This window comes from Martes martes (genome assembly GCF_963455335.1).
Source record: "Martes martes genome assembly, chromosome: 2".
NCBI lineage: Eukaryota > Metazoa > Chordata > Mammalia > Carnivora > Mustelidae > Martes > Martes martes.
Window position 1 is genome coordinate 159,998,691 of NC_137889.1, and position 21,657 is coordinate 160,020,347.

The following is a 21,657-nucleotide window of genomic DNA, read 5'->3' on the forward strand; positions in this document are numbered from 1 at the left end:
GAGCTTCCATTATATGAAAGACGATGCAATGAATTTTAGTGAACAAAGGTATATTATTGTCCTGTATCCAGGAAATCTTATTTCTATTTTTATGCACTTTTAAAATTATTTTAAAGTAGTGTTGCCAGATAAAATATAGGATGTATGTTAGTGCATGGGGCATACTCATGCTAAAAAAAATTATTTGTTGTTTATTTGAAATTAGAATTCAACTGGGCATCCCATATTATTTGCTAAGTCTGGCAGTCCTACAACTTTGGAACTTCCAGAAGTCTGCAGTAATGGGGGGAGGGCCTAATTTATCTTTATGTATAAGTTAACACTGCCAAAGGGGAAGACTTCTGCTTCTGGAAGGAAAATTGTAGATTTTGTAGAATTTACTTAAATCATGGAGACAATTTCATGTCTTATTCCTTTGATCATTTAGCAGTATGTGCTTTAATCAGTTGAATTTTTACCTTGAAATATTTGAGATGACTGGTTATAAATACTAACCTTACACTGTAACCTGAGAAATAGAAAAACTAACACCTGGCTTGAAAAGTCCCCTATAATGAATGGTTATGTCCTCAATTATTTTTCGTCTATTAGCACACGGCCATCCCACCCAAAAAATCAAAGGGTGATGCTGATATCTTATTAAGTGACACAATATCCCTTCCCCTATTCATGATCCCTTCTTGCCAATGTCTTCCCCTTTCTCCTTTTCACACCGTTTTTTGTTTTTTTTTTTTTCCCATGATTGAAATCACCGACCTTTGTACATTCTGAAGAACATCAGGCCTGGCACAATGGATAGTCATAGTTGCATGAAAGCCAGGAAAAGAAAAGCTCACTTGTCAGTTGCTTGGAGGTATGGACACTATGAACTTCCTCCCTTCCTCTGTCCCTCCCTTCTTCCTCCCTCCCTCCTTCCCTCTCTTTCTTCCTTCCTTCTCTCCTTCTTTCTTTTTTTATTCCTACACTAACATGCGCACGTGTTTGTGTCAGAAATGCCTGTGTTAAAGTATTTAAGTGGTCAAGACAATGTTGTCCTGAAAAAAAGAAAGAAAGAAAGAAAAAGACAGAAGTGCCGGCAGAGCACACTGATAAATCCTATTCTAGAAATGCACTTCCTACTATCTAAATTTATAGCTCATGTCTTATTTTAATTGAAATTTCTAAATTGGAGAAGAGATATTTCAACCTTAATTTTGTGAGGAAAAGTTCACATGGAAATCTAGCTGTTGCGAAGGAATGTAAAATAACAGTTACTGAATTCCAACATCCATTCACTGTTTTTTCTTTTTTAAACACACTGAAGAATATATTTATATGTAAAGAACATACTTACATGTTTGGCTTATACATATACATAAAATTAATACAATTACTGACAAATACATAGATTGAATTTAATGGGGCAGACAACTTTGACCTTCAAAGCTATTTGAGAATGGAATCCAAGTATGCCAGTTTTTCTTCTGGGACTGACTACACGTGTTTCTGTTTCCACCCTTGGACAGGTACACAGAGGTTACAACTTTCCTTTGTACCTGGAGTCTTTCTGGGAAAGAGGCAGTGCCGGATGAGTATGAGAAATTGAGGCAAAGAAGCCATGGGGTTCCATATCACCATATAAAGGTGGAGTTAAGCGATATAGGTCATTAAAGTAGAAAAAAAATTCTGTATGCCTACTGGCTCTTAATGTTCACTATGGGAAGACAGCATTCCACTCAGCTATTTGCCACACATCTGTTTTCTTTTTAGAAACATAAATTCCCAATTCATCAAAACAACATTCCTCATGCTGTTTTGATGACACCATAATGGCCTTCACCAACCTCAAAAAGAAAAAGTCAGACTGTTGTGTTGCTTCAGAAAAATGGCCAGAAGAGGGTTTGGTTCATGTTGCCTTTTTGTGGTCATGATGAGAGGGGTGGTTACAGTATATACATGATAGACTCACTCCAGGGGCAAAGCAAGGCTCCACACTTCTTCATCTGCAGATGAAGTAGAGCATAGAGCTGTGTCACTAGGGGGAGTGAGAGCCCACCTCGGATGTTCTAGAAACTTCTAAAGCTTAAGTAGGGTCCACATCTCCATCTGGACCATGTGTTTGGCATTGCCTTTGTAGTGTGGGCCCTGTTGGACTCCTGTGACTGGCCTGTTGAGGTGTTTCTGATGGTGGGCGATACTAAGCATTTCCTGCCTTGAATTGCCCAGAAACGAAGTCACAGCCCTACACTCCCGGAGTCCCCCTGGAACCAGGATGAAGGATGAAAAGCAGACCATGAACAGTTCCCACTGGTAATGGAATCTTCCTTCTTGTCTCCCCACCCCTGCCCACTCCTTCCTGCGGCGCGGAAGGCGGGTCCAGCTCAGGGGGGCGGCGCAGAGGCGCTCATGTGGCTGTAGGAATACCGGGACAGAGAGGCCCCCATGGTCCTGCCTTCCTCCTCCTCTCCCACCTCTCCCCTCGCTCCTGGGGGACCTGGGTTGGGGCAGCAGGGGAAGGTGGCCATGAAGCCGAGGCGGAACCGTTTGTTCATGAAGCAGTAGATGATGGGGTTGACGCAGGAGGAGGTGTAGGACAGTAGGAGGATGAAGGAAATGGGGGTCCCCGAGAGGCGGCGCTCGGCCGAAGCCGTGTCATAGGCCCGCCAGGCATTGGCGCTGAAGATGGGCATCCAGCACAGGAAAAAGAGGACCACGATGACCATGAGCATGCGGATCACCCGCTTCTTGGCCATGAGGTTGGCCGTGGAGCTGCTGCTCCTGATGCGGTTGACCCTGCCGCGGCTGGGTGTGGACAGCTGCTGGAGCTCCAGCTTCCTGCGGGGCTTCGCCTTCTGCAGGTAACACCCGTCGCTGTCCTCATACCTGCCGCTGCTGCCGGTGCTCGGCTTCCTGTCTAGAGCGGCAAGTGACATTGCTTATTGTTGGGAACGGATCATGAGGGACAGATGCCCCCTCTTATCAAGGGGATCAAACCAAACTGGAACTGAAGCAGGGAGAAGGCATCCTTGGGCCTGTTCTGCTCTTTTAGGTACTGATCTACAGTACTCCTCTCCTTCAAATGGAAAGCTGCTTAAAACCAATAAAGTAATGTGGAGTGCCTGGGTGGCTCAGTCTGTTGAGCCTCCAACTCTTGGTTTCTGCTCAGGTCTTGATCTCTGGGTCTTGAGATCAGCTCCCTGCATTTGGCCCTGCATTGAGCCCAGAGTCTGCTTGAGATTCTCTCCCTCTCCCTCTGCCCCTCCCCTTGCTCTCTCTTTCTCAAATAAATAAGTAAAATCTTTTTTTAAAACCCAATAATATACAATCTATCATATACATAGTATATAATAAAAGCATATTTTATGCACATCAATTATAAGGATTAAAATTACTAAAGAATGAATATTCACACTCTTTCTTTCCCCACATCCTCAGGGGAAAGGTTCCTGCTTGATTGGTAAGCTTCCAGAATGCTTTTCCTGGGAAACCTGGATAATGATCAAAAATCAACCAAAACCAAAGAAGCTCTTGAGACACGTAAATTCTGGTAGAAGAGCTGAGTGAAAGAAAGGAGTGAGAATGGCAAAAAGTTTTATCAACAAAGGTGTAGGGCTAAATTTTAGTGGTTTGTGGATTATAATGAGTGGGAAGAAGCTAGTCTTTGAGTAACTGCACTGTGACAAAGAAAGGGAGGAGAGAGTTTGGGGGATTAGAGTTAAAATTCCCTTCGGTTGTGGAAGCAGGGGTCCATTAGAATGCAACACAGCAGACAGTGAGGGACACAAGGGCCCTCAGCTAATAATTGGGTATATGCGTGTTATGTCATTTTTTCCCACTCAGCACTGTTTTGAAAGGAACAATTTCTCCATTTTACAGATGAGGGAATAGGGATACTATGTCTTGCGACTGTGCCTTATGACACAGAGTCTCCTAAGGATACTTTAAAATATCCTCAACATACAGTCTGAGTGTATCTATTTAAGTTATAGGAAACAAGCTTTTGTGATATTTTGGCATAAACATACAGCAAAGAGATAGTTACCCCTAGCAGACTTCTTCTGGAGAGCATCAAATTTTATTCCTTGGTAAAGTTCCAGAGAGATCAGTCCATACGCCACCAGCATCACGATTCCAGGAATAAGAAAGAGGATGAGTAACAGGAACGTGTGCCTCATAAAATAAAAAGAAATTCAATAACCATCATTTCTAGGATTTCAAACTCAGATGGGGTGGAATAAATAGGGTTCATCTTCATTTTAACTGGCGTGAGCAAACACATTAATGACTAATTACTAATTAATTTCATAACCTTGGCAATTCTATGTCTGGAGGTTCAGTCTTTTGAAGTTGTTTACTTCTCTCTCTCTCTCTCTCTCTTTTCAGATAAAGTCTCTTATGAAGGACTAGTTAAGTTGGAAAAGGCTGGTGTGATTCTGTGCTTAAAACAAACCTTCATGGGGCACCTGGGTGGCTCAGTGGGTTAAGCCTCCGCCTTCGGCTCAGGTCATGATCTCAGGGTCCTGGGATCGAGCCCCACATTGGGCTCTCTGCTCCGCAGGGAGCCTGCTTCCCCCTCTCTGCCTGTCTCTCTGCCTAGTTGTGACCTCTGTCTGTCAAATAAATGAATAAAATCTTTTAAAAAAAAACCTTTATGTAAAACCAATAAGAAATTAACAACAAAATGTATGTGAATAATCTCAGTAAGGCTTACCAAAAACATAAATAAATACTTATAAGAGCTTATATTCATTGAGGACTTGCTGTGCTACCCACTAGGCTAAGCATTATATATATAATAATTATTCATATATATGTATGTAACATTAGATTTAACTCCCATAGTGACCCTTGAGATAGGTACTGTTATCATAATACCTACTTTATATGTGAGGAAACTAAGATTTACAGAGATTAAATCATTCATCCAGAGACACACCTAGTGGCAAAGATGGGTTTGAACCCAGGGAATACGATTCTAGAACCTGTGCTCTTAAGCATCACAATATACTATTTGTTGACTTTACAACAACAGAACCATCCAAAGCAGAGGTAGGAATGACGGTGACCTCTGAGGTTTTGCACAATAGGGTTTTCTGGCTGTTTCCCCACCATGGGCACAGTGGCGGGCTCCTTCTAGGGTGTGGTGGGGCAGAGCTGTGCTTTCTCTAAACACGTTTGATTCCTAAAACCCCACAGGCTCCTTTATGAGACTAGCCCCTAAATCATTTTTGCAGTCTGGCATGTGTAAAGTTACAGGATTAGGCCATAAAATAGTTAGAGGCTCACAGTGGCTGGGCCATTTCTCATTTCAATTGGACATGTTTTGATAAGATTCCTTTTCAAGTTTTGGAAATGTTTCTCTCATTTACAACATAACTCTGTGTGTGTGTTACTTGGTTGAAATGAAAAAAAAAAAAATGGAAGGCAAAGAAAGAAGAGATTATCTCTGTTTTGAGCCATTTTTGAATGTCGAGTTCCCTGATTCTAAAATATGCTTGGAATTAGTAAACATACTACCCCACGTTTGTATTTTTTAAAGATATTTAATGACATTTTCATACACATGCTCTCCTTTGAATCTTACAGCCACCCAATGAAGTAGATTAAAAAAAAAACTATATTATTAAATCCTTGCATAGATAAAGAACCTGAACCTCAGTGAAGTCACTTGAACTTATCTAACGTCAGTCGGCTAGTAAGCAAAGAAAGTCTTAGAATCTCGCCTGTTTATTTCTAGTGAAGTGTTCTATGCCAGCACTGTAGCTGTAGCTCAAAAAAAAAAAAAAAATACACACACATGCACAGGACTTGGGACTCATTCGCTTTATCTTCAGTTCTTAGAAAAATCATAACCCTTCAGATCCTAGCCCTTCAGTCCCGCCTCCCCGCTAGACCGTCCAGAGGGATTCTGCATAGCGGGTCAGCAGAGAGGCTCTGTACCTTCTAGTTTTGGACTTTGAGCAATTCATCTTACCTCTCCATGTCTCCATGTTTCATCTCCATGTTTCATCATCTGCAAAATGGGGATAATAACAATACCTTCCCTGTCAGGTTTTGAGGGAATTAATTGGATTCATATGTACATGGCATTTGAAACAGAGCACTTAAGTGTTTGTTATCACTGTTATCCTAAAAAGACGTTACCATAATCCTTCTCATAATCCGTGTCTCCTGGACACAGACTTCCTCCAGTCACTCTGGACAATACATTTCCGTTTTTACAAAAACTGCAAACGATAACAAGTTGCATTACACAAATAAACATCACACCGCCTTACCAGGACTGCTGCATGACATCATTTGGCAGTAGGAAGCGGCACATGTTCGCCGTCTGGTTGTTATTTTTGGTGAAAGGCACCAGGTTGCTATAAATTGGGTACGGAGTCATAATGGTAAAGGAGAGGCACCAGGTCGTGGCAATCACCTTCAAAGCATGGGATTTGGTCTGCCAGACCCGGGACTGTAAGGGTTTGCAAATCGCACCGTATCTTTCCAGAGATATGGCAACCAGATTAAAGGTGGATACACTCACAGAGGTGCCTGGGAAAGGAACAGAGAAGTTGGTTATGACAGCTCTGAAATCCCAAGTTTATTTGCATGTTAGCTTAAGCATATCTGTCCGGTACAGGTTTGCTATCAAGGGACAACACTCAGAGGGTAAAGAAATATCATGTACCTGTATTTATTTTTTTTAAATGATTTATTCCCAGCTTCATTTCAAAAAGGATTTAAGGCAGAAGAAATGTATTTATGAATACATCTGGTTGCCAGTTTTTAGATAAGTTTATTGAACTTTGATTACAACCAAACTCCTTCCCAGGTTGAAGTTGCTCATTAATTAATAACCAACGGGAGGAGATATGTTCCTCTCCCACACAAGAGGTTTCTGAGTCGCCCGGAGAGAAGCTCTCATTTTGAGCATAACCTGAAGTTAAATTGACCTAATAGCCCAGATTCTTAAGGACTGTGACCCTGAAAGGTCACAGGGGTCTGAGCTGGAGGCATTAAAACTCTGAGAGTTTCTAGTACAGATGGTTTTAAGAATGAACCATTATAAATTTGAAAAAGCAGTCTACTGAAAAAAACACACAGTAAAGGAAGGATAAAGGGAGAGGGCTCCGCGCTGTAACTAAAGTTGCTCTCAGTTGGGGGGACTAGAACTTTCCTTCTTATTCTGTTTGACTTTCTGTATTTTCTATATTGAGCATGCATCATCAGTGAGAAAGACATCACAGCACCTCATTTATAGTGATGTGCATAGGCATAGTCAAAAAGCTTAATTTTCTTTCCTTTGTGTATTTTGTTTGTGTATACTTATTATCATGTCTTACCACCTTAGAATTCCCTCTAACTATTCATCCGTGGATTCTATCGGTTAATCTGATTATCTTTAGCATGATTTCTTAGACCTCAGGATTAATCTAAGTTGGGGAGAAGAAGCTCTTAGTCTGGGGCCTTTAATGGACATAAATAAATTCTCTGAAACTCTGTATAAAAATGTTCTTCTTCTAGAGGGGAGATACCTACAGTATCCCTTAGAGACTTGAAGGAATCTACAATCCAAAAAACATTAAATGAAAACTCATGTTCTGAGACAGGATGCCTGTGTTTTCCTGGACTCTACCCCAAGGAACTGATGACACTGAGATTACAGAGTGTGTCCCCAGCATCTCTGGAGTCAAATCTGTATAATGGGCTCACTGTTATTATAAACCCCCATCAGGCAAGCACTCTTTTGTTTTTTTCCTTTCATTCCCTTCTTCCCTTCTACCTCCCTCCCTCACTTACTCCCTTCCTTCCTTCTTTTCTTTTTCTTTTTTTGCCTGCTTTAAGGAGTTTAATGAATGTCAACTGTTAGGAATAGTATTGAAAAGAACACAAAATCAAGGGAAGAATCAAAATCCCTGGTTTTAGAAATCCAACAAAACTATTATGGCATAGGACACAGCTTCAGAATTTTCTTGCTTTTACTATTCTTTTTCTTGAGGTGAAATATCACCAAAAATTAACCACTTTCAAGCAGGCAATTCTGTGGCCTTTGGCACACTTAGAGTGTTGTGCAATCACACCAGCCCTCATTTTAAGACTCCTTTCACAGTCCCTAGTTAAGATTCTTAAATAATATTATCATACTATGGGTGGGCAATGAAAGCCAAAAGTGCGAGGAGATGCTGGTAACTGTTACCGCTTCATTGTTTAATCATGATCCCTTTCATTCGTGGACGAGGACGGACATTCTCTTGGTTGTTTGTCTGTGGCACATGGATCAGTAATCCATCATCGTTTTGTCAGGGCTGGATCCCGCTGCCTCGATCGGGAGAAATCAGGGCTTTGAAAGCTTTCCGGTCATTGAGGATGGCCCCAGCCCAACTCAGCTCTGCCCATGTTGCAAGGCTGAGGTCAGAACAAAAAACAACCCTCCTCCCTGCAGCTCGTACTCAGAAGGGAGAAGGCACAGGGCAATCTGGCAGCCAGAGAGGGCAGAGAGACGTCTTTGCTTGGCTTCAGGAAAGCACCAGCTGCTGGCAAACTGGGGCAGCATCTGTCCTCATCCACCACTGTGGTGGCTCCTGATCTAGGTTCAAATCTCAGCTCAAATCTCAGCTCAAATCTAGTACCTGTGTGTCCCCGGGCACGTAGTTAACCTCTCTGTGCCTCTCTTCGCTCCTTGGTGAGACGGGAAAGAATAACTGTGTTTTATTTATTTATTTATTTTTTGCAGGGTGGTTTGGGGATGGGATCGTGGGAGTAAAAACACTTCGTACAACATCTGCTGCATCACAAATATCAGCTCTTGTGATTTTTATTTATCATCATCATCATTTTGATTGGCAGAGCAGAGAGCTGCATGTCTTAGCCAGTCAGGGTGAGCTTAATGACCCACAGGCTCTGGGAGCAAAATCAGCTCCTCATTTAGTGCCAGAGGGCATGTTCTCTCTCTCTCTGTCTCTCTCTCTTTCGGCCCAAGAGGGTCCCAGCCCCTGGGGATCAGGCTGGGAAGTGAATCCTGAGACAGGACTCTAGAGCTGGGACAAAACTGGTTTTCACATAGCCCCTGAGCCCTAGGACAGCAAGAGCAACAACAGAAAACCTTCCTCCACCACCCCCATCACCCCCAAAAGCCATGGCTTGGCACAGGCAAAGCTCAAACTATGACCAATGGCTTCTAGGAAAGGACAGGGTCGCTTGAATCCTTCTTGCTTTCTAGCAGAAGCCAGCAAAACCAACCTCTCCTATGGCTGATTAACAACTTATTCCACTCTGAGAAACTGACCTCTGAAATGGACGACTGGGGACTGACTTCTGGGGACGCATGAGGACCGACCCACCTTAAAGCCAGCACCTGCATCCTTGCACACAGCCCCACACAGCCAGATGTTTGTTTTGTTTTGTTTTGCTTTGCACTCAGCAGGACGCCTCTGCTGAGGCTGTCAGAGGGTTGGGAAGGTCTGGGGCCGAGTAGGGTCTGGGGCGAGCTCCAGAAACAGCCCCCAGGAGCAACTCACCCATGAAGTAGGTGGTGGTCTTGCAGACAGCACTCCCAAAGATGAAATCCTTGAGCAGGTTGGGGATGAGGTTGAACGGCATGCAGAAGAGGCAGAGCATGAGGTCGCTGACCGCCAGTGAGAGCAGAAAGATGTTGGTGACCGTTCTCATCCTCTTGTTCCGAATCAGCACCGTAATGACCAGCGTATTCCCCAGGACACTGAGCAGGAATATCAAGGAGTACAGAAGAATCTGCACGGCTGGCTGCCACTCTGCAAAGGGTAACAGGAACGAGACAGAGGGACGGAGATTATGGGAGTAGAATGTGAAAACCTCAGCGCACAAAATGAACGGTGATTTCCTGCAGGTTATTTTTGTTGGTGGTGGTTTGTTTTTTTTTTGTTGTTGTTGTTGGTTTTTTTTTTTTTTTTTTTTTTTTTTTTTGCAAGGGTCTGCATCACCGAGCCCGACTATTCCTCTGTCACCAATATTTTGCAGAAACAAACTGAGGAGCATACGGAGTGATCCCGTTGCTTCTGAGAGGTTGGTTTGTTAAAGAATCGCTCAGGGAACCACTTTTTCTTAAGAACAAAGCTTCTCCAGTGACTACTGGTTGCTTTCTTTTCCCAGCTGCTAAGCTTGATTTCACTTTAATCACTTTTTCACGCTGGATATCCCCCAAGAAAAGGTGACAGCTAGATTGTGACAGCACCTTTTCTGTGATGCTGGTAAGTTCCAGCTTCGACACTTGTACCCCCTTCTTATGACACTTCAGCTCCTCCTCCCTTGGCTTTTGCCCCCCCTTCCCCATACCCTCTACCTCCATCTCAACTCTCCTGTGGGGAACAATCAGGATATTTGACTCAGTTCTGCTTTTTGATCTGTTATCCAAACTTGTGAACGTACGACTTTATCCAGCCTGGTCTCAAGAGGACTTTGTTAATAATTTTCTCTATCAGCCCCGTCTTTGTTGATTTCTCCTGCACCTTAATCATTTCCTGAATTAAAATAACAGTGTCTGGCACCTACCTTTAGAAGGATGGGGCTGATCCAAGCAGAAAAGCGTCTCATTTTCGATTCCCAGCTCGCAGGGAGGGGTGATGTTGCTTCCATTCACAAGAAGGCTGTCGACCACATCCATCCTTGCCTGCTGTTCTCGAAGTGCTGGCGAGCTGGTGAATTGCTCACCCTCGGCTCATTCCTCTAATGACTGGAGAGCCTCCCGAATGCAACCTGCCGTGGGGGGGCAGGAAGGGAGGGAGTTCCAGGTGTGGGCTTTTGCAGCCATTCCTAAAGGCGACGCGAGTTCACCACGTTCAGTCCAGCCAGGCAAGCGCTTGCTCTCCTGTCTTGGAAAAGGCAGCTCAGGCAAGCCAGTCCGCTCCACCTTCCGAGCCCACCCCTCCCATTCCTGGGCCAGTCTTAGGGCCCTGAGCACAGAGAGCTTGACTGCGAGTTAACCCTTCCCAGAGTGTCACTGCTCTTATACACACTTGAGCACACACGGATACATACGCACAGACACAAACACGCACACTTCCCCGGTACCTCTCTCCTCTGTATAGGAACCTGTCACCAACCCAGACATGTGCAGAATAAAGCCCAAACTGGTTGTGTGACACAGGAACAATCAACACGGTAACAGATACGATAATGCACACCATCAGGACTGAAGGGCATGGAGGGACTGCGTTTCTACCTCCTTATATAAAAGCAATTAGTGCCTTTTTAGCTTTGGAACCGTGCCCAGCAATGTGTGTAGATATAACTGCCCGCTGGTTGTTAAGTTGTTACCAACCACAGTGTTATTTCTCGTGGTCTCTGCCCTTGTTAACTGAAAGGAGAGGGGGTGCTTTCGGATGCTTATTATAAGAAAAGTTGTTCAGATCTTCCATTCATTCATTTATTCATTGGTCCATTCATTCAGCACATATTCATTGAGAGTCAACCATTTACCAGGCGTTCTCTAAACACAGAAGCGAATAATAAGCAAGATCCTTTCAGATAGTGTTGAGCACCATGAAGAAGAGCAAGCCAGATGATGCAATGGAGAGGAATGGATTGGGGGCACTAATTTAGGTGAAGTGGTCAAGAAAGGCCTTCTGAGGGAGAGGACCATGATCTGAGACTTGGAAGACAAGGAGGAGGAAACCTAAGGAAGGTCTTGGGAAAGCTTCTTTCAGGCAGGAAGAATGGTGTTTTTGGCAGCAGACATAGCAAGTGCAAAGGCCCTGAGGTAAGAATGAGCTTGACCTCTTTGGGGAACAGGTAACAGTAGGAGTGAGTGAGGGATAAACAGTGAGAGGTAAGATGAGAGAAGACTGGCCTGGGTGTCTGGGTTTCCTGCGTAACTCTGTTTCCCTCCAAAGTCCCTCAGTGTCACCACATGATGGGGCTAACATTGGGTCTATTTGCTAGATATCTCTGGGAACCTTGTGTACTGACAGCTCTCTCAGTTGACAGAGCTACGTACTGCATCTTTGCTGAATGCAGATGAATTAACTGGTATTTTTGCTGTGGAGACTGAGGATGTGGGCTGGGAAGATAGAGTAGCACCTAGAGTGACAAATAAATCTCCCTCTCCCTCTGCCTGTCTGTATGCTCTCTCTTTCTCTGACAAATTTTTTACTTATTTACTTATTTATCTGTCAGAGAGAGAGAGAGAGAGCGAGCATCCACAAGCAGGGGGAACAGTGGGCAGAGGGAGAAGCAGGCTCCTCACTGGCAAGGTGCCCAAGGCAGGACTTGATCCCAGGACCCTGGGATCATGACCTGAGCCGAAGGCAGACACCCAACTGACAGAGCCACCCAGGAGTCCTAATAAATAAAATCTTAAAATCTTAAACAACAACAACAAATTATACTTATTATTTTCCTCCTAGGCAGGAGGAAACTGAGACTCAGAGTGGCTCGGTGATTTGCTGGTGAGAACCAGTGCTGGATACCCCCTAGTGGACCCGGCATACCCATCCTTCCTCCAGTTCCTGCAGCTTGGAACCTTCCTTGTTATCCTAGGAGCAAGTAGCCCATTTGTTGCCAGGACCCTCCTCTCTGCTCCTCCTTCCTACCACGTGTCCTGTCAGCGGAATCTTTCCAGCCTGCAGACCGATGTGGACCCTGCCCACAAGGAGGAGACCCAGTGCTCTCCTGTCCTGGTCCTGGAAGGGATGAAGGTTCAGGTTTTGAGCCCTGGGAACAGCTAAATGTCACCCTCCTGCTCTTCCCAGCTGCTCAGCAGCTCTAACTGGACAGACATCCCTAGTGGTAGAGGGAGCCTCCTGCTGAGTCTCGTCACAACCCCCACAGCTGCCCTGAGGTTCCCTCCCTCCGTCCCTCCTTTCCTCTCTATTCCATTTCTGTCCCGGGGTTGGCAGGAAGTGACAGGGCGGGGCAGGGTGGGTATATGAGGGTGGGTGCTAGTGAGGCCCTGAACTCCCCAGGAGTGAGTGTGGCACATGTGGGTACTGTGCTTTACGAAGTAAAGCAGTGCACATCTGAAACACCTGGGTTCATGCTTTAAAAAAAAAAAAATCTGAGTTCTCCAGGCTCCCCTCCCAGGGATTCTGACCCTTCGGCCCCAGACCTGGGAATCTTCTTTTTTAAATCCTGCGTCCCTGGTGATTCCAAGGCCAGTGATCTCAGGGTCACCTCTCTCGGGAAGCTCCCTGGAACCCATTAAGAGCATGAACACAAGCATCAAGCTGCAGGAACCCAAGCCTGGCCCTCACCTTTGGCCAACTGTGGAACACGGACAAACTACTTACCCTTTCTGAGCCTCAGCTCGCTCATCTCTAAAATGGGGATAACACAATGCTACCCATAAACAAAGCAATACATGGAATGCACTCAGAACAATGCCTGGAACATAGTGCTGGACACTTATTATTAGTGGATAAGTAAATGCTAAGGGATACTCTATTTATCCCCGTTACGACGGCCAGGCGAAAAAGGTCTGTGTCTCTAGTACTTGAGCACAGTGATAGGCGTAAGGGATGTGTTCGGGAAATGTGAATGAATCAAGAGTGAAAAATTGACAGAACCAATCTTTCATTGCTTATTCTACCTTTTTATAACCCTATTATATGGGTTCTTTTCCTGGCCAGCTCTGGATTTTTCACTCATGAGTTTCTGAGCCCGTGTTACATAAGAATTAAACCGGAAAAGGGAATTCCAACGAGAGCTGTTAGAGCTTTCAAGGGAGGAAAGGATGCATTTTTCAGGGTATTAGTCCTTATTTCTTTCCTCAGCACACATTTATCATGAGTTTCTAGGTGTTTGGCACTGTGCTAGGTCCGGGGGGAGATAAGCTATGAGCAAAGCTGGTGGAAATCCTGCCCTCATGAAATCCTTAGTCCGCCGTGGGCGACAGGTGATTATTAATAAACTGGGCAAAATGGAAGTGCCCCTCTCCCTTCAGAGCCTATCCTGGGATCAAGGAGAGTTCCAGGCAAATTGATAATAATTTACTAAATTGAGCTGAAATGGTTTAAGTGCCTCCTCTCTTCAAGGCACGCAGTCCTGGGCAGCATAAGCCCAGGGTCTCCCGCGCTCCCCAAAGACTCAGAGTGGCTCGGTGATTTGCTGGTGAGGACCAGTGCTGGGGACTCTCTTCTCCACCAAAAACTAGAAAGACAGACCATGAGCAAGCTCCCCTGGTTCTTAGGAAAAGGAAATCGGTAGCTGTTCCCTAAACCGTTCTCCACCTTAAGGAAGAATTGTTCTAAAACACAAAAAAGATTTCTATGTATTTTTTCCTCATCATCACATCACTGACAAAGTTATGGCAAATTTTGTAAATAAAGAAAAAAAGATAAGTGTAATTATGAGAGTCATGAATTTCGGGTCCTCGCATGATTTATTCTCAATTGTGCCACTTTCAGAGACACAGTCCAGAGCTGAGGTAGCTGACAGGTAATTGTACATCGTGAGGTACCTGATTCACAGGGCACCTTGACATTTCTAAGAATTCTCTTGCTTCTCCTCTGCAATTTCCCGCCTCACTCTGCCGCTTGGAATGTGGCTCTCTAAATTCCTAATTCCTCACTCTCCTCCCGAACACAGCCACACCACCGCCTTAGAGAGCTCTCCTCTTTTCCTTCCTCTGGCCATTCCCAGGCTTCTGGAGCTGACTGACTGGGCTGGGTGGGTCTAGGTGTGGACCCCTGCTCCCTGCAGAGAATGCAGACACCCCCCACCCCACCCCCCCGCCCCCTGCTGAAGTTCTTCTCCCACTGCCTGGGTTTGGGCAAGCTGCTTTGTCTCTCTCAAACTTGATTTCTTACAGTGGTAAACCTGCCACCGCCCCCTCCCCAACAGAGGATGGCCGGGACATCACAGGTCACCCTGTGTGTAAAGCACCCAGGGGAGTGGTTGCTGTGTCACAAAGGTTCGGCAAAGGATAATAGCCTTCATTTACCGTATTTCATGTCGTTAGGAGTATTAAAATCATCTTTAATGTCACTGCCTCAAGATAATGTCTGTTCACGGCTAGGTAGATATTCTTCCAGCCTTTCCCTCCTAATACACCTTCTTAAAAGCAAATTTGGAATCGTACTCTATGTATGGTTTTCATCCTACTTACTGTTTTTTGAAAATGGAGTTTCAGTGAAAAATTTGAAAACGAGAAGTAGAAATTTTGCGAGGTTTACTTTTTAAAACGTTAAGAAGAAAGTGGGAAAAAATCGATAACTGTATTACCCAGAGGATTTACAAAGTGTTTTGCACACATACTATTTCGTATGTTCATTTTTTTTTAACTATAGCATTATTTCAGTGTCACGTTTTATTTCTTCTCCATAGCATTATGTTACACTGATGTCTAGTCTTTCATTAGGAATATGTACTGCAGGGTCGCCTGGATGGCTCAGTTGGTTAAGCGTCTGCCTTCGGCTCAGGTCATGATCTAGGGGTCCTGGGATCGAACCCCATGTGGGGCTCCCTGCTCAGAGGGGAGTCTGCTTCTCCCTCCCCCTCTGCACCTCACCCAGCACCACTTGTTCTCTCTCTCTCTCTCAAGTAAATAAAATCTTAAAAAAAAAAAAAAAGAATATGTACTCCAATTTACTAAAGTATTTCTATACAGTTAGGTATTTTGTTATTATTCTTAGCCCCCTGTTTCTGTCAGTGACACTGTAGTGAACACATATGCACACATTTGTGTGGCATTTGACGTACCTTGTCAATGTCAGGGCTGCCATTAGCCCACTCCAGGGGCAGCATTCACGCTGGATGCACTGGCCGAGCCATGTGTTCGTGCTGCAAATGCAGTGTGCAACCCCTCCCGCACAGGTAGCCCGTGGCCTGGGTGAATTGCTTTCCAAAAGATTGTACTCATTAGCAAAGCTGCTATTTATGAGTATTCCTTATACTTTGATCAGCATCTGAGAGTATCAGCACTTGCCTTTTGTTATTTAATAATTGAAAAAGGGTACCTCATTGTTTCCATTTGCGTGTCTTTCACAACCAAAGATGCTCCTTGTTTTCCATGGGTTTTGTGACCAGTTGTGTTTCTTTCTTTCTTTCTTTCTTTTTTTTTTTTTTGCTATTTATATAAACCTAAGATAAACCAGAGCGTCCTTTATGAATTGTTTATGTACTTTGCTCATTTCTTTATTTGATCAAAAAAATGCTCATTGAACTTCTACTATGGGGCAGGAACTGATACAGGTTCTTTTCACAGCAGGCAGCTCCCTTCTCTGGGCTCTCAGTCGAGTGCAGGACACACAATAAACAAGTGCAGGACACACAATAAACAAGCAGAGTCCATAATGTCAGAGAGTGACAAGTGCCATGAAGGAAAACAAAGCCAGAGGAGGGAGTTGAGAGGGATAGGTGATCAGAGGAGGTGGCACTGGAGCAGAGATCGGAATGAATTGAGGGAATGAGTCTCATGACTCCCTGGGAGAAGAAGATTCCAGACAGGATATTTATTGTGGTCTTAATGCTTTCCTCATTGCTTGATAGGAACCCTACTTAAAGAGATAATGATGTTTAACTTACAAATTGCTGTCATAAACTGCTGAGTGGAATAGAGACTGCTTCCCTTTTTCCCTTTTTATATGGTAATTGGATCCCCAATTTTTAATTGGGTACATGGCTGCTTAGAATTAACGCAGTGTTTTCCAGTCTCCTCTTCAGCTAGACATGGCTCCATGACAAGTTCTGTCCAATGGGATGTAGGCAGACACAAATGTGCAGCTCCTGAGACTTTTCTTTACGGAGAGCACGCATACCCTTTTCTTCCTTCTTCATCTTTCCTCTGGCTAGGATGAAGATGTGATCCCCGGAGCGGGAGCTGCCATCTTGTATTCTGAGGAAGTGGCTGGTTCAGTGTAGCAGAACAAGTTATTAAAAGGAATCTGGATCCTTGATGGTCTTAGTATTTATACACCAGTTAGCCCTGCATTACTTACCTTTACACTTCATTTATGTGAGAAAGAAAAATAAATTTACTTTATTAAGCCAGTGTTATTTTGGGTTTTCTGCCTCTTGCAGCTTAATCCTAACTAAAACACCATGAATTAGAGTCTGCACATCTTAGTTTCTGAGGTTGTCTCCCACCACCCCACACCTGCATGCAGGATACATCATGGTGGCTTTCACTTCACGGACTTCAGAGCATTCTTGAGGGTCCAACGTTACCCCATCTTCAAGCAGTCTTCTACAGTTTACAGCCCTCATCGCTCTGCCTTTCCCCCTTCACTGCCACAGCCCTGCCCACGGATCCCACTCACTGGGACGTAACCAAATTGTCTTGGTTCTCAGGTTGAAGATTAATTTCTGCCCAAATTGTCCACTTGTCCTCATCTCTCCATCTCTGCTATACCCCTAGTCCATGGGATCCTCATCTCTCACATGGAGAATTGTTGTAGCCCCTAAAACTGATCTTCCCACCCTCCCTTTGACTTCTCCGATCCCTCTTCTTGCAGTCACTTAAGTGGCTCTTTTAAAACAGACCATGATGTCTCTGCCTACCTGAAGCTCTCCAACCCAGGCCCTGAACAAATGGCACCTGCCTCCCTTCATGGCTTCATCTTACACTCTTCCTCATCCCCTCCCCCAATCTGTGTGGGCCAGACACGCTTTCCCCTCCCTCCCGCGCCGTCCTCCCGGCCCACTGTCTTCCCTGACCCCCAGAGTGGGCGGCACATGGTTCTCTCTGCCTGTCGATTTCACTCATTAGGCCCCGCCCACTGAGAAGGAGGGGCTTCCCGCCAACTCTCCGCTTGGCCCCAGACTAGAACAAGTGCCCCTGTTGGATGTCCAAATGTCTCCCAGGTTTCTCTTCTTTCATGTATTCTGCACTTCCACAGCATTTACTCTTGCTGCACTAGCCTGAAGCTTCACGAAGACGAGGACCGTGTCTGATTTGCCCATCGCTGCGGTAATTCTTCAGTGTAAGCGCCCAGCATCATTCCTCATAAAACCTTATGAAATTATAACTCTGTGTTATTATCATTTCCTTTGGAAGATGAGGAAGATACGTCTCAGAGAGATTGTAAAGGCAGCATTAGGACCCAGACCCAGGGAGGATTGGTGCCAACATCTATACTCATTTCACTTCAGGGCCGCAGCATCAATTCCACCCTAACAACAGCCACGTCTGACGGACAGAGACCCATATCTGGCTGACTCCCACTCCCACCAGTCTCTCTGCATAGTTGCCGAGGGGCTTGGGAGCCTTTAAGACTCAAGGGCATGAGTCTCAGAATGGAATTTCATAGCGCTTGGCAGACGCTGGGGGAGACACTTGTGGGCGCAGGCTGTGGTAACCTGAGAGTCAGCAGGAAGACAAGAGTCCTCACTCCTCCTCAGGGGCTCTGAGGACCTCTCAGAACAGGACACCGAGAGGCACCTGCTGTGAGGTGAACACATGAGGACCTAGTGTGTGTCTTTACTGTGGCATGTCCACCATATGGCCTCCACCGGGTTCCACCCCTGACCTTCAACCCTCTGAATTTCCAATTTCTCATCCATAAAGCACAGATCATAATATGAACCTCACAGAGTCAAGTGGGGACCACACGGGATGAGGCATTTGTTTGAAAGCTCTGTATGAACTCTGGAGACATGTGTGAGTGATAAAAGCACCACCCACTGAGCACGTGCTCCTTTTAGGGAGCTTCCTTCCATCCAAAGGCACACTGTAGCCCTTCATGCCCCTGCTCTCCTGTGGTGCTCCCCCATCCAAGCCTCATTCTCCTTCCTAAGTTAAAAGACAAAAATCCCCCAGGAATATCAGTGGATGTAAAGAGCTGGATGTGCCCCTCTGGGCATGGGGGAGGTCTGCGTCCCAGCTCTGCCAGCCACACGCCCTATTCGCTATCATCATCGTTCGGTGATGTGTTCCAACTGCACCGGGACAAGGTTGCTGCACACTGTCAGGTCACTAAAAACCTGGGGTTCACATGCCTCTGAGGTGTGCGGAGCCAGCAACATTGCTCTTACGGGAACCTTTTAGAGGGTTGTGCCCGGCTGGCATCTGGTCCACCCACGTGTCCACTCGCTATTTTGGGATTATAACAGCTACCAAATCCATTAGCTGGACTCAAAGTAAAAGCAATTGGAAGCACAAGTACCTTGAAATGTTGAAGCACCATAATGCTGATCTGGCCTAATTACTGCGGAAAGTAGGGTCAGAAGAGAACTCTTGAGCTCTGCCCCCTTCATGGCCCAATAAATTAAAGGAGAAATGTCAGATTTAAGGATTAAAAAATACGTCTATGTCTGTCAATAATAAAAGCTTGAATTTGAAAGTCAGTTATATTAGGAAGCTACTAACATGTCACAGAGTAATTACAGCAGCTAAGTTCCCAGTCTCAGAGCTTAGTCTGTGGCGACATGTCCACAGTGGGCTAGGGGCTCCTGGAGGGCAGGGCCCTGTCAGCCATGTTTGCCTCAGTCCCGTCTCCAGCTGTTCCTACAATGTCTAGCACATTGTAAGCATTCACTAAATGTTTGTTAGGTTAAAGGGTGAAGAAATGGTAGGACTGATGCCCTTCAATGTCTTTTAATCATTCTTCCAGACGGAAAAAAATTTAGGAGGAGTCTGGAATTGTGGGATTGTCAGACCACATGGAATCGTTTCCCTTATTTTACTTGTGATGTCACTGTTTTCAGAACTTAAGTCTCTTGAAGGAAGTGCTCTTTCCAAGCCATAACTAACAGCAGGAACAATGAAGGGAATAATAATAGCTAATGCTACTTACTTCTGTTTCAAGAGCTTTATACACACTGGCTCACATTGACCCGATGAGGCAGGAACTTCTATGGTCCCCATTTCCCAGAGAAGCTGAGTAACTCTGCTGAGGCTACAACAGAACAGAAACATGTTCTGCTGAAGTTGTTTTTGGCCTCCTTTGGGTGTTGAATCACCCTCAGGAACTAGATATTATAAATCTCCACCTAAGGAAAAATGTGCACTCAAGACACAAAGCTGGGCACACAGTTTCAGGAAGTTCACGAACTTGCTGTAATCTAACCATAAACCGTAGGTTAAGAACCAAAGTGATCACACCCCTTCATCTGGTGTCATTCTCTTATGTTAAGTATTGTTAATTAAGAAATAATACGGTAGTACATTTTCTTTAGTGAAAACCCAAACGTCAGAGATAATGTCCCTTTGACCAATTAGGTTCAGTTATTTCTTCCTAGAAATAACTACTGTTTTTATATCTTTTTTCTATCATTAAATACCCATCCATATACCCATGGAAATTTCTTGGTGTTGTTATGTGTTAAAGGCGCATTAACACAAATTGTATTATACTGTATCTTTTTTTTTTCTTGCTACTTGGTTTTTTCTGCTTTAGAGTATCATCTTAGAGGGTTTTCATCCTATATAGATCTGTCATGTTCTTTTAAACCACTGCGTAGTATTCCATTTTAGGGATGTGCCACTCTATTACCATTTTCCTACCAAGTGACTTTAGGTTGTTCCTGGGTTTTTGCTCTTGCAGACAAAACCACAGTGAACACTTTCATACACAATTCTCAGGTATATGAGCAGATGTTCGTCTAGAAAAACACCCAAATGCTGGGATTGCTGGGTCACAGAATAGGTGAATTTTTTAAAATATGAAAGACACCACCAAATTTTCCTGGAAAACGGTGGTGCCCATTTGTACTCCCTGCAAAAATGTACCAGACTTGTATTTATCCACATTCATCCATAACTATTCTCGATCTTTTCAATTTTTCCCAGTCTGATGAATGAAAAAAAAGGTACCTTGTATTACTTCGCAGTTTTGATTACTAGTGATGTTGAGCATCTTTTTGTGTTTTGTTGATTGTTTGTATTTTACTTTTGTGAATTACCTGCTTATTTCTTTTGCTAAGTTTCTATGCATTTTCTTTCTGTCACTGATTTATGAGCTCTCTACTATATTCTGTTATTAAACATTTACAAACTTTGTTACAAGTATTTTCTCTCCATCTGTCTCTTGCACTTGTAATCTACACCCTTGGATTGTAGTCTTGGCATTAACATTGACTTTCTGGATGATTTGAATACGGCTGATCCTTGAACAATGTGGGGATCGGGGCCGTCAACCCCCTGAGCAGTTGAAAAATCCATGTATAAATTTTGACTCACTGAAACTTTAACTCTTAAAGCTTACTGTTGACCAAAGTCTTACTGATTACATAAGTGGTCAATTAACACATATTTTGTATGTTATATGTATTATATACTATATTCTTAAGAAAGTTAGAGAAAAGAAAGTTTTATTTAAAAATCATAAGGAAGAGAAAATACATTTATAGTACTGTGCTATATATATATATATATATATATATATATGCCACACAATTTTTTTTTAAAGATTTTATTCATTTATTTGTCAGAGAGACAGAGAGAACATAAGCAGGGGGAGCTGCAGGCAGAGGGAGAAGCAGGCTCCCCGCTGGGCAAGAAAACCCATGTGGGACTCAACCCAAGCCAAAGGCAGATGCTTAGCTGACTGCACCACCCAGGCATCCCAAAAGCTATGTATAAACTAACCCACACAGTTCAAAGCTGTGTTGTCCAAGGGTCAACTGTAAATACTTATTCCTTTCAGCTTTGCAGTCGTCATCTGTAAAATGGAGGTAATATTGACCTGTAGGACTGTTGTTAAGGATTAAATGAGATAATGCCTATAAAACACTTGGTACCATGCCTGGCATATAGTAAGTATTCAAAAGGATAATCTT

The 21,657-nt window shown here is 44.2% G+C and overlaps 1 protein-coding gene across 1 annotated transcript; it reads right to left on the bottom strand.

Moving 5' to 3' along the window:
* Positions 1 to 2,360: 2,360 nt before the first annotated feature.
* Positions 2,361 to 10,606, bottom strand: CCKAR (cholecystokinin A receptor; the record flags this gene model as incomplete). Its single annotated transcript, XM_080796902.1, has 5 exons — positions 2,361 to 2,893; positions 4,022 to 4,149; positions 6,258 to 6,519; positions 9,486 to 9,737; positions 10,495 to 10,606. 5 exons carry the CDS (start codon positions 10,604 to 10,606, stop codon positions 2,361 to 2,363), a joined length of 1,287 nt encoding a protein of 428 aa, XP_080653028.1.
* Positions 10,607 to 21,657: the final 11,051 nt, after the last annotated feature.